The sequence below is a fragment of the Ochotona princeps genome, chromosome 2, assembly GCF_030435755.1.
Source record: "Ochotona princeps isolate mOchPri1 chromosome 2, mOchPri1.hap1, whole genome shotgun sequence".
Lineage (NCBI taxonomy): Eukaryota > Metazoa > Chordata > Mammalia > Lagomorpha > Ochotonidae > Ochotona > Ochotona princeps.
This window is the reverse complement of record NC_080833.1, coordinates 7,205,825-7,218,497: the sequence shown is the minus strand read 5'-3', so window position 1 is coordinate 7,218,497 and position 12,673 is coordinate 7,205,825. Positions and strand designations below refer to the sequence as shown.

The 12,673-nt window shown below is 53.1% G+C and overlaps 1 protein-coding gene across 4 annotated transcripts in view; it reads right to left on the bottom strand.

Moving 5' to 3' along the window:
* MFN2 (mitofusin 2) overlaps positions 1-12,673 on the bottom strand; it is a 30,385-nt gene that overhangs the window by 10,145 nt on the left and 7,567 nt on the right. For all 4 annotated transcript variants that reach the window (XM_058675373.1, XM_058675381.1, XM_058675366.1 and 1 more), the window contains 8 exons: positions 11,310-11,445; positions 5,250-5,412; positions 4,553-4,677; positions 3,782-3,890; positions 3,577-3,684; positions 2,372-2,525; positions 2,106-2,173; positions 1,877-1,998 (listed from right to left, as the gene is read on the bottom strand). In XM_058675373.1, coding sequence (XP_058531356.1) covers positions 1,877-1,998; positions 2,106-2,173; positions 2,372-2,525; positions 3,577-3,684; positions 3,782-3,890; positions 4,553-4,677; positions 5,250-5,412; positions 11,310-11,445 — 985 coding nt within the window. The remainder of the gene's footprint in view (positions 1-1,876; positions 1,999-2,105; positions 2,174-2,371; positions 2,526-3,576; positions 3,685-3,781; positions 3,891-4,552; positions 4,678-5,249; positions 5,413-11,309; positions 11,446-12,673) is intronic.

The window sequence follows — 12,673 nt, the reverse complement described above, 5'->3', positions numbered from 1 at the left end:
CTTGAGGAAGTAAAGAAGCAAGTGGGGTCGGAGTCCCCTCCTACTCTCCTTACTGAGCAGGGTTTTACCCAGCCATCCAGGGGCACAGTCTCCCCTTTCCCAAATAGGACACCACAGCAAACCACTGGACTTTCCAATCTTCCACGTGGAAGAAAAGGCAACAAGAACAGAGCAGAAAGGTGCTTATGGGAGTTTAGAGCAAGTTCTGCCAATACGTAGAGGAAAACAATGCTCAACCTCACTAGTGCTCAGGGAAACGGGCAAAAGCAGGGAAGCCTGGCAAGAACAAGCATGTCTGAAGCTCTGGGGAGAGCCAAGGAGACGTGAGTTCATGCAAATAGCATTGGCAAGGAGATAAACAGTACAGCTGTTCTGGGCAGCAACAAAGTGAGACTGGAAAGGCAGGTACTACACAACAGGACAGCTGGGAAGGGCATGATGAAGAGACCCAAGTGGACACACAAGCTGATGCCTGCTGCAGAGATCAGAGCAAAATGTCCCACCATCATCTACACAGAACACCTGTAAAAACTCAAAGTGAGCAATAGACATGCCACTTAGGGTAGCCATTCACCTGTGTCCATCTTATTGACATGTTTGCAGAACTGGGAATCTGAAACTTACTAATATGCACAAACTCAAACCCAGGAAGCCTGGCAAACAACCAGGACCCAGAGAAGCAGTATTGACAGGAAGGCAGAGCCTGGGGCAGCGGCCTGGACAATCAAAGCGCTTGAGCAGCAGCAGCTGTTCCTCAGGACCTCCAGGCCAAGCGCCCTCCGAGGCTACAGGCTCACCTTGCCCTCAGAAGCCATGGCTCAAGAACTGTGACAGTGCTGACACTGCGGACGAGGCAACCTGTTACCCTTACTGTTTTTATTTAATTTGTACTTTAACTTAAAATAGAGTCCAGTTGGTTAATCTTAGTGAATGACAACTTGGCATGATGCAGGAAAGCCATGTTTAAAAGGAATAAATCTTTAAAAAAAAAAAAAAAAAAAAAAAGGACTGCCTACGACTTGACCAATTGTGAGAAATCTTTTTTTCTTGTAACTGAAGTGCAGTAAGAGACATGTTTGTTCATCAAAAAAAAAAAAAAAGGAAGGGGACAGATGTGGCCTGGCATTGTGGCACCACAGGTTAAGCCACTGCTTGTGACACCAGCATCCCACATGAATTCAGATTGAGTCCCAACTGCTCCGTTTCCGTCCAGCTCTCTAAAGCACCAGGGAAAACAACAGAAGACGGTCCAAGCACACAGGGTCCATGGCACACTAGGGGGAGACCCGGATGGAGTTCCAGGCTCAGGGATTCGGCTTGGTCCAGCGGTGGCCACAACAGACATTTGGGGAGTGAACCAACAGGTGGAAGACTCAGTCTCTCAGTCTCTCCTTCTCTGTCACACTTCCAAATTAAAATTTTTTTAAAAAAATACTTTTTCAGTGAGACAAACTGCACACATTCCACCACAGTGCCCTGAGCAGTCAGTGACAGTGGGACATGGGCCAGAGTCAGGGATCTCACCCTTCTTTGACTGTAACTTAGCAGAAAGCAAGTACTGGCATGTCTGTGTGGGTGAAGCAAGGCTCTTTACGTCGGCTCTGTTCTCTGCTGTACTTACGTTCCTCATGAGCAGCACTGGGGACCAGGCTCTGGAAACAGCCATGGGCCCCAGGTGCAGACAAGCCTTCCACCCCAGGGGCTGCACTGCACACACCCAGGGGGGTGACCAGGTACTAGTGGCCAGGGAAGGGCCTTGAGTGGAGCTTAGAGGCAGCTTTGCCCGCAGGGCACAGCCTGGCTGCCGAGCCAGGACAAAGTGTGGCACTGCCCAGCAGCCCTGTCTGCCTGCCTGCCCATGACCTTGGGCTCTTACCGCTGCTCCTGAGCTGCGATGTGCAGAGAGTCCATGATGAGCCGCACGGCCTCCGCGATCTGCTTGGCCCGCACTGTGTGCTGCTCAAATTTGGTCTTCACCGCAGACTGAGAGATGCACTCCTGGAAGAGGCAGAGACACTGAGGGAGATGGGGGCCGCCAGGGCCAGCAGCCAAGGGCCAGGCTTGGGAGGCACACGATCACCAGACACCAGAATCAAAGCACTCACCTCAAACCTCCTCTCAAAATTCTGAAACTCAAACATCCGCACTTGAAAGCCTTCAGCAAGAGCGCCCCCTAGGAGGAGTACACTGCATTGGTTGGGAGATACATGGGCCCCAGCAGGCGCTCGGCTGGACAGCAGCTGGACAGCAGAGCCTCACCCCAGCCTCACTTCTGTGTCTCATCCTTAGAACAATTCTCAACTGACCGACTTGGCCTGAGTCCAAACATCTCGCCCATTAGGGAAAGGAAGCAGTCTGTTCTCATGGTTACCTCCTTCGGGCATGCCCTGGGCCTTCTGGATCCTGGCGTTGAGCACCTCCTTGGCAGACACAAAGAAGATGCGGTCCCCAGCCTGGGCCCGATCCACCACACCCAGCTCGTCCACCAGGAAGCTGGTGCAGCGCTCCATGTGCTGTCGCCGCACCTAGAACCCAAGCAGGTGGGTGTATGTGACCAGGGCAGATGCATGTGGGTACCTCCTGAAGGAGCCCATAGCCTCCTTCTATGGCCTCTAAAACACGATACAGTCACATGGCTTAAGATCTGAAAATGTCAGTGTGCACACACTGAAAGCTGGATTCCCTTCTCTACTCCCCAGCCACCAAGCTCCTAGAACCAGTGTCCTGAAGGGTCCTGGAACACAGCCTGCCATACTTCCAGGATATGCAAGCAGGAATCTAACCGCAGGCCCCTACTACCTAGCTGTGGGCTCCACGGGAAAGGAACTCATAGATGGAGAAACCTGGGCTCTGCACTGACAAGCCACATCCTCCCCTACACACCTAGAGTCCATCCTCAGCACCCCTACCTCACAGGTGAGGAGACTCAGCAAAACTAACAAAGACGGGGCTTGGTGTGATGGCACCACCATCCATATGGGTGCCAGCTTGTGCCCTAGCTGTTCTACTTCCCACCCAGCTCCTTGCTAATGGAAGGCAGTAGAAGATGGCCCAAGTCTTTGGGCCCCTGCACCCATGTGGGAGACCAGGATGAAGTTCCAAGATGCCGGCTTTGGATCAGTCCAGGCCTGGCTACTGCGATCATTTACAAAGGGAACCAGAGAATGGAAGATCACTCTCTGTCTCTGTAACTCTGACATTTAAGTTAAAATAAATAAATCTGCTACCCCCTTTTCTTTCCTATGCTAGCTGCGAGCTGTCAGTGAGGACCACCGTCTTGGCTCTCCTTCCCGGGATGGGGCCCTGTAGACGGCTGAGCCAGGTCAGGACGGACGGACTCCTTATGAACCAAAATGAGAACCTGGCTCTGAACGCAGCTACAACAGTGCAGCGCCTCCCAGAAAAGGAAGGGCTATAGGTAGAAGCATTTGTAAAACTACCAGAGATCTTTGGCAAACACTTGAGAGACCTTTGGCAATGAAATTAACTCAGGGAACTCAAACACCTGATGCCTCCAGGGAGTACAGAGTGCCCGGGGGTGGGGCTCATGGATAACAGACCCCAGATGGCACCTACCTCCTCCATGTACTCAGGCTCTGAGGCAGACGCATCCCAGCGGTTGTTAAGGATGAAGATGTTTGGGCGGGAGAGTCGCTCACTCACCTTGTGGAAGAATTGCTTTTCCTAGACAAGGGGCAAAACCTCAGAGGAGGAGCTGGGCCAATTGAGGCCCCCTCAGCCATCCCCCAAGCCCTGGAAGGGGAAGCGGCAGAGGAATTACCGTCTGCATCAGAGTGGACTCCGAGTTGGCCACGAGCACAAACACATCTGCGTCCAAGCAAAATTTGTCAATCCAGCTGTCCAGCTCTGTGGTGACATCAATGCCAGGGCTAAGGGCACAGAAACAAACCAACATGGTCAGGAATGGAGCGCGAGCCCTGTGATCCTGCCGTGAACAGACCCGGTCCTGGGAGGCAGCCAAGCTGGGGAGGCAGAGGTCCCACCTGGCCCTCACTAGAGGAGACTGTCACTCCCGTCTCACACCCCTCCAGAGAGCCCGGAGGTGTGCTTGCTGAGCACACCCTGTCAATTCTGTCAGAATATTTTTCCTTTGGGGGTACAGGATTAAGGTGGCAGTGCAGGTGAGTGCCACGATCTTGTATTTCTTGGTACTTATCAGCTGTCACAAAGCAGGGACAAAGCATTCCTTCCAGAGAAACAAAACCTAATGCCAATTTGTCTACCAACCCCCGCCTGCAGTCACTACCCAGGATCCTGGTGCTGAGCCTGAGATGCTCCCCATTTCTGAGCACCCTCCTCTCTCTCTCAGAGCCCATCTCTGGGACGTCTGAAGGGCCCTGGGGCCCCAGGTACTGCAAGCAGACCCTGGATGAAGCCCATGAGGCAGGAGGGCTCGGCTGCACTAACGCAGGCAGTAATATTTAAGCAGCGCAGGAGCAGGGCTCAAGACCTCCGGCCTGGCTCTTCCAGAAACAAAAACCCAGAGCCGTGGGCTGAGACCTCCCCGATAGGAGGACCTCCCTCCTCTTACCTGTCCATCAGCACAAGGTCGTCCTTTAGCAGAGGGCACTTGGAATTGGGCCACATCACGCTTACCAGGCTGCCGGCATGCAGCTGCTCGTCCTGATGAAGGGCGTGGGCCAGCTGGTTCACGGTCTGATGGTGGAGCAGGGAAGGAAGAGCTAAGGAAAAGTTACCTGGCCATGAGGCTTGGCGTGCACCTGCCATGCAGCCCAGGGCCCTGGGATGGCTGCCAGCTGTGCACCACTCTTTCCTTCATTTTAAAGATAAAAAGCTATAGCCTGGGAGCTGTTGACAAACACCACCTTTCCTCATGCTCTTCATAGCTGCTTTCATGAACGTTGTATGAGAGCGAGTCTGTACCACATGATAATTCCTTACAAACCAAAACCAGCATCCGGCTTCATACAGGCATGCAGCTGCCTCTCGGAAAAGCCCAGTGGGTCGGTCGGAATCAGAGAGCAGAGGCAGATGCACTTGCTGGCAACACCCAAGGGACAACAGGCACATACTCCTTGGTGCAAAGAGCACCTACAGGGCCGTAGGGCCTCGCTCCTGGAACTCCACATCCCCGATTCCCAAAGCTCTCTGGACATCTGCTCCTAAGGGGGCTCTGTATTCCACCCAAGGAGGCACTGACACAGGGGACGCACTGGATGGCTTGAACCCAGGCCCGCGCACTCCTGGGAGCTGGTGGGACCCCTCACCTTCACGCTCCTCTTCTCCTCGGAGCCCTCGGTAAGGAGGAAGGCCTCATGGCCGTCTGTGCCCTCTACTCGCAGGAAGCAGTTGGTGGTATGGCCGATCCCGGAGGGCAGAACTTTGTCCCACAGCATGGCGTTGATCACCGTGCTCTTCCCATTGCTCGTCCTGCGAGGGGCCATGACTGAGTGGAGTGCTGGGGGTTCCAGTTCCCACAACAACGACCAGCTACAAGGGCCAACACCTCGCTCCGTAGGCCTACCAGAGCCAAGCCAGCCACAGCAGGCTCTGCTCCCTCATCTGGATGGCCAACCCCTGTAGGGCATGCCTGTAACATACCCTGGTGTGTGAAGATCACTGTCCTACAGCACCAGGCTGGCACGTGCAGGTGAGCCTGTCTGGAAAGGCCCCGTCACCTCTCCGCCTCACTAGCTTGCAGGAACTGCCCGTATGGTCCACAGCCCTGGAGCCCCCTCACTGGCCCTCCACGGCCATCTGCCCCAGTGACCTTGGCAGAGGCACCCCTCACAGCCTGCTTTCTGCTCTGCTCCCAGGACAGTCCACATCACCTAGGTTGTTCCAGGCTAAGGGAGGCTTCCTTTACTTTCTGGCCTAGCACACCTTTATCTACCTTCTGCCTCTCAAGCAGACAGCTCTGTGACCTCGCCTGCTCAGGGCCTCAGAAAACTCTGCCTTATTTCCCTCACGCTGCAGCTGCTCAGCGCATCCCTCGCCTGGGGTCTTCCCTGTGTCCCACAGACAGGCGGCCTGCTAGCTCACCCAATGGGGGCCACAGCTCCCAGGGGAGGGGCCAGACTCTAATTTTCTTAAAGATGTCGCGTGGTGGGCCCGGCGGCGTGGCCTAGTGGCTAAAGTCTTCGCCTTGAACGTGCCGGAATCCCATATGGGCGCCGGTTCTAATCCCAGCAGCTCCACTTCCCATCCAGCTCCCTGCTCGTGGCCTGGGAAAGCAGTCGAGGACGGCCCAAAGCCTTGGGACTCTGCACCCGTGTGGGAGACCTGGAAGAGGGTCCTGGATCCTGGCTTCGGATCGGCATAGCATTGGCCGTTGTGCTCACTTGGGGAGTGAATCATCAGACAGAAGATCTTTCTCTCTGTCTCTCCTCCTCTCTGTATATCTGACTTTCCAATAAAAATAAATAAATCTTAAAAAAAAAAAAAAAAGATGACTCGCGGAAGGCCCGGCACAGTAGCCCAGTGGCTAAAGTACTCGCCTTGCACACACTGAGATCCCATATGGGTGCCAGTTCATGTCCCAGCTGCTCCATTTCCCATCCAGCCCCTGCTTGTGGCCTGGGAAAGCAGCAGAGGATGGCCCAAAGCTTTAGGAACTGTAACTGCATGGGAGACCTGGAAGAAGCTCCTGGCTCCTAGCTTTGGCTCGGCTCAGCTATGGCTGTTGCAGCCACTTGGGGAGTGAACCAGCAGATGGAAGATCATTCTCTCTGTCTCTTCTTACCCCCATAAATGTGCCTTTCCAATAAAAATAGATCTTTTTCTTTTTAAAAAAAAATGCCCATAGGGCCCGGCAGCGTGGCCTAGCGGCTAAAGTCCTCGCCTTGAAAGCCCCGGGATCCCATATAGGCGCCGGTTCTAATCCCCGCAGCTCCACTTCCCATCCAGCTCCCTGCTTGTGGCCTGGGAAAGCAGTTGAGGACGGCCCAAGGCTTTGGGACCCTGCACCCACGTGGGAGACCCGGAAGAGGTTCCTGGTTCCTGGCTTCGGATTGGCACAGCACTGGCTGTTGCGCTCACTTGGGGAGTGAGTCACTGGATGGAAGATCTTCCTCTCTGTCTCTCCTCCTCTCTATATATCCGGCTTTCCAATAACAATAAAATCTTTTAAAAAAAAAAAATGCCCATATATCTGGGGACCGGCGGCATGGCCTAGTGGCTAAAGTCCTCGCCTTGAATGCCCCGGGATCCCATATGGGCGCCGGTTCTAATACCAGCAGCTCCACTTCCCATCCAGCTCCCTGCTTGTGGCCTGGGAAAGCAGTCGAGGACGGCCCAATGCATTGGGACCCTGCACCCCCGTGGGAGACCCGGAAGAGGTTCCTGGTTCCCGGCTTCAGATCGGTGCGTACCGGCCCGTTGCGGCTCACTTGGGGAGTGAATCATCAGACAGAAGATCTTCCTCTGTCTCTCCTCCTCTCTGTATATCTGACTTTGTAATAAAATAAATAAATCTTTTAAAAAAATGCCCATATAAAGACTGGGATATGAATGTTTACAGCTGGTATAGATGAATCCCAACGTTATCCAGAAGCGAAGGCCTGACCTCTTGACTGTTTTACCAAAAAAACACCTGGACCTGCTAACCTGGACCACCTGCTCCACAGGCATCCCTGTGCAAGGCATCATCGCATCATCGCATCATTGCATCATCGCATCCTGCCTGCCTGGCTGCTGTCACTGCCTGGCTGGCCACCTGCCTCCATTCCTCCTTGCAGCACCCAGAGCCCAGGGCGAGGCAAGTCAGCTCTGTCACTCCTCTGCTCAGGAGTCCCCAGTGTCATCCACTGCTTCACAGAGAAGATCAAGTCCTGCCTGTGGATGCAGGACCCCAAGTCCATCCCACGGCCATTCTCCACGAACTGTTTTCTCCTGCCACTGTCTTCCTCCCTGTCTGCTCTGACCAGTCCAGCCTCTCTTAGTTCCTGGAGGACTGCGAACAAATGTCTACTCAAAGCCTTGGCACACCCCGCCACTGCTGCCCCAGAGCCCCACCCAGGCATCTCATGACAGTTTTCTGCCAGCCTCATTTAAGGGTCTGCAAATCACAGGGAGGTCCACCCCAAGCACACTATTGCTACCCTCACTCACATCTTCCTCTTTCAATAGTCATCCATCCACTGTTTTACTTCCCAAATGGCCACAACAGTTGGAGCTCAATCAAGCCCAAGCCAGGAGCTTCCTCCAGGTTTCCCATGTGAGTGCCAGCAGCCCAAGCACTCGGATCACCTTCTGTTGCTTTCCCAGGCCATCAGCAACGAGCTGGATTGGAACATGGCATCTGGGACACAAACCAGCCCTATATGGGATGCCTGTTATAGGTGGTTGCTTAACCAGCTGTGCCACAACACTGGCCCCACGTCTTTCTCTTTCACCCAATTCATGTTCCTATTGCCCGCTTGTATGCGCCATAACGGCTGAGGTGTCTATATGTCTTGTTCCTATATGGCTCAGCTCTGGCCACTGCAGCCATTTAGTGGGTGAACCAAATGGATGGAAGGATAGATCTTTCTGTCTCTCTTCTCTGTAAATCTGACTTTTCAATAAAAATTAATAAGTCTTAAATATATATCCTACCATCCAGCACGATGGCTCTGTGGCTTTTACCCTTGCTTTCCACACACCGAGATCCCATATGGGCACCAGTTCATGTCCCAGCTGCTCTACTTCCCATCCAGCTCCCTGCCTGTGGCCTGGAAAAGCAGTTGAGGACGGCCCAAAGCCTTGGGACCTTGCATCCGTGTAGGAGACCTGGAAGAAGCTCCTGGCTCCTGCCTTCAGATTGGCTCAGCATCGGTCGCTGTGGTCATTTGGTGAATGAACCAGCGGATGGAAGAACTTTCTCTCTGTCTCTCCTTCTCTCTGTAAATCTGCCTTTCCAATATAAACAAATAAATCGTTAAAAAAAGAAAAAAGAAATGTGTCTTCTAGACCTTAAAGTGTGAAAAAGAAGAGAGATGATGGCTAAAACCACGTAACTCTTTTTTTTTTTTTTTTTAAGATTTATTCATTTTATTACAGCCAGATATATAGAGAGGAGAGACAGAGAGGAAGATCTTCCGTCCGATGATTCACTCCCCAAGTGAGCCGCAACGGGCCGATGCGCGCCGATCCGAAGCCAGGAACCTGGAACCTCTTCCGGGTCTCCCACGCGGGTGCAGGGTCCCAATGCATTGGGCCGTCCTGAACTGCTTTCCCAGGCCACAAGCAGGGAGCTGGATGGGAAGTGGAGCTGCCGGGATTAGAACCGGCGACCATATGGGATCCCGGGGCATTCAAGGCGAGGACTTTCAGCCGCTAGGCCACGCCGCTGGGCCCAAAAACCACGTAACTCTTACAACTAAACACAGGTGAAAAGCTTCATGACATTGGATTTGGCAATCATTACTTGGATATGATGCCAAAAGTACAGGCAAAAACATACAAATAGAATATAATTGGACTACATCAAAATGAAACTACATCTGTGCACCAAAGAACTGGATCAACTCGGGGCCGGTGGGGCAGCACAACATCTAATCTGCCTGTCTTCTACCGGCATCCCATCTGGGTGCTGGTTGGAGTCCCAGCGGTTCCACTTCCAATCCCACTCCCTGCTTATGACCTGGGAAAGCAACAGAAGAGGCTCAAATCCTTCTACCCCTGCACCCACGTAGGAGACCCAGAAAGAAGCTCCTGGCTCCTGATTTCGGATTAGCTCAGCTCCAGCCTTATGGCCACTTGGGGAGTGAACTAGCAGATGGAAGACCTCTATGTATCGTTCCTTCTCTCTCTGTAAAATCGGCCTAACAAATAAAAACAAATTAGTCTTTATTTTTTTCTGAAACAGAACAAGATCACCAAAATGGGGGCAGTATTGTAGTGCAGTCTGCTAAGTCACCACTTGTAATGTCAGTACTCCTTACGGGAAAACCAGTCCAAATCCTGGCTGCTGCACTTCTGACCCAGCTCCCAGCTAGCGCACCTGGGGAGGCAGCAGAAGATGGCCGAGGGCTTGGGTTCCTGCCACCCATGTGGGAGATCACATGGAACTCCAGGCTCTTGTTTTTAGCTCGGCCCAACCCTGGCTACTGTGGGCATTTGAGAAGAAGTCTGTTTCTCTCTCTGCCTTTCAAACAAAATAAATCTTTAAAAACGAAAAAAAAGATCTTAATCCCATGCAAAAAAAATCAACAGTAAAAAAATCAACCTACAGAATGACAGAAAAGATTTACAAATATCTAAAATATATTTTGAGGAGCTCTCAACAACAAAACAAACAACCCAATTCTAAAAACTGGCAAAGGATCTAAGCAGAAATTTCTCCAAAGAACACATCTAAATGGCTAGTCAGCACATGGCATCACTCATCATTAGGAAAACGCAACTCAGAGCCACGATGACGTGCCAACTCACTCCTATCCACGTGGCCACCATCAAGAGGAAATGGCAAACATTAAGGCAGGGAGGTTCCAGAGACACAGATGGGAATGGTGTCACGCCTACCATTTGGAGCAGCATCCAATGTTCCCTCCAAACATCCAAGACAGCACCGCAGCAGGCCCAGCAGTTCACTGCGGGCACACCCTCAGGCACCGCAGCAGGCCCAGCAGTTCACTGCGGGCACACCCTCAGGCACCGCAGCAGGCCCAGCAGTTCACTGCGGGCACACCCTCAGGCACCGCAGCAGGCCCAGCAGTCCACTGCGGGCACACCCTCAGGCACCGCAGCAGGCCCAGCAGTTCACTGCGGGCACACCCTCAGGCACCGCAGCAGGCCCAGCAGTTCACTGCGGGCACACCCTCAGGCACCATCCCTGGGAGAGTGACCAAGCAGCACACAGTCATCCGTACAGTGGAACACAAAAAGGAGGCAGCCCGGACACGTGCTACAACACAGAGGAACGGTGTAGAGGACACTGTCCTGAGCCAGTCAACGAGTTGTGAAAACAAACGCTGCACTTATACTCACATGAGGTCCCCAGGAAAGCCAAATTCTGAGACCTAGCACCCAGTGTGGCTGCCAGGGGCAGGGCCTGGGAGTTGGTTTTGTGTAAGGACCGAGTTCCAGGTGTGTAAGATGCACATACCCTAGAGCCTGGCCGCACACAGTGCAGGCATTCCTCACCTTCAACTACACACCCAAGACAATTAGGATGCAAGGTTCTACCATGTGTGTTTTCCCACAATTAAAACATACAGAAAAAGGCCAGCGAGGAACTGAGTCACGCCAGCAGCGCCCTGCCCCGGGTTGCTGCAACTGCATCCTGCCCACAAGGCATGCCTCCCGCCAGCCAGGAAGAAGGAAGATTCAAACGCTTCAAGACTCACCGGCCAAAAAAAGCCACTTTCATGTGCCGCCGGGCCAACACCTCACTGATGCCCCGCACTTTAGACAGGTAACCTTTGACATCCAGAACCTGTTCTTCCGTTGTAACCGGGTCCAGCTCCGCATTCCTGTAGGTATCTGGGTAGGATTGAAGTCAGGTCACCACATGATCAAAGTAAGGCAGGCCGAAGTTGTGGCCTTGCTCACCGCCATCACTCATCTACCTGCACGGCCCCCTGCCTTGGCCTGAGGATACTGCCGCTGGGGAGCCAGCCTGGGAGCAGGGGGCTGGCTCCATGCTGGTTCTACCACTTCCCGACCCTGTGAACCCTTGTGGGTCTTGGTTTTCTTACCATAAAATGGAAATAACAAGAGCTTCTACTTTGTGTGACTCCTGCGAGAGCAAATGAAGTGAAACCACCATATGCTATGGAAGCCTGCTGAATGGAAAATGCCATCCTTCACTGTCAATTTCCTCTAAATGAATACTTACAGATATTCTCTCCACAGGCCAGGCCAAGTACCGGTAACTTTGAGATTCGGTCTCAATTGATCCCAGCTACTCACACAGCTATCAGAAAATCAAAGGGCTGCTATTTGAAGCAGGCAGCCTATGCCAGAGTACAGGCTCTCAACCACCCCAACCCTGTGCTTTGCAAGGGCCTTCCTCACCAACCTGGCCCCACTAGCCCTTCTCCACCTCCCCATATCCGCACGTTCATCAGCCCCCACCCCGTCCTGCCCTCACTGGTACCCAAACCCTCTTCCACATCCCCTGCAGAACTCACGCACTACCCTGGAGCAGTGCGGCTTTTTCTAAGCCCTTCCTCACCAAACCCAGTCATTCTAAGTCCCTCACTGGTACAGCCACAGCACCCTGCACTTTTGTCTTAGCATCAAGCCTAATAGCCTAACCATCTAGATCCCGGGTGTGCTGTACCACCTGTCAGTTCCCAGCACTTAGGTTTGTGCAAACACTGACTAAGTGAATAATGGATTTCTCCCAGTGTCCTGATGGGCAGAAGACTAACAAGTATCACAGACAGTAGCACCCAAGCAACATCCTGCCCGCGTCCCTAGAACACTGGCTTCCAGCAGGTGCTGCAGCTAACTGGGGAGTGCACAGGGGTCCGGTCCCTCAGGACACTCCTATCAACCTGGAGGCTGACAGGCCCCAGCCCTGAGAACTTTCTCAAGTCAGTGACATGCCACAGATGGCCGGCAGGTTGCTCCAGAAGCCAGGGCCATGAAAAGAAGTGTCCAGGGCCCGGCATGGTGGCTTAGCAGCTGAAGTCCTCACCTTGCACATACCAGGATCCCATATGGGCACCAGTTTGTATCCCAGCTGCCCCACTTCTAATCTAGT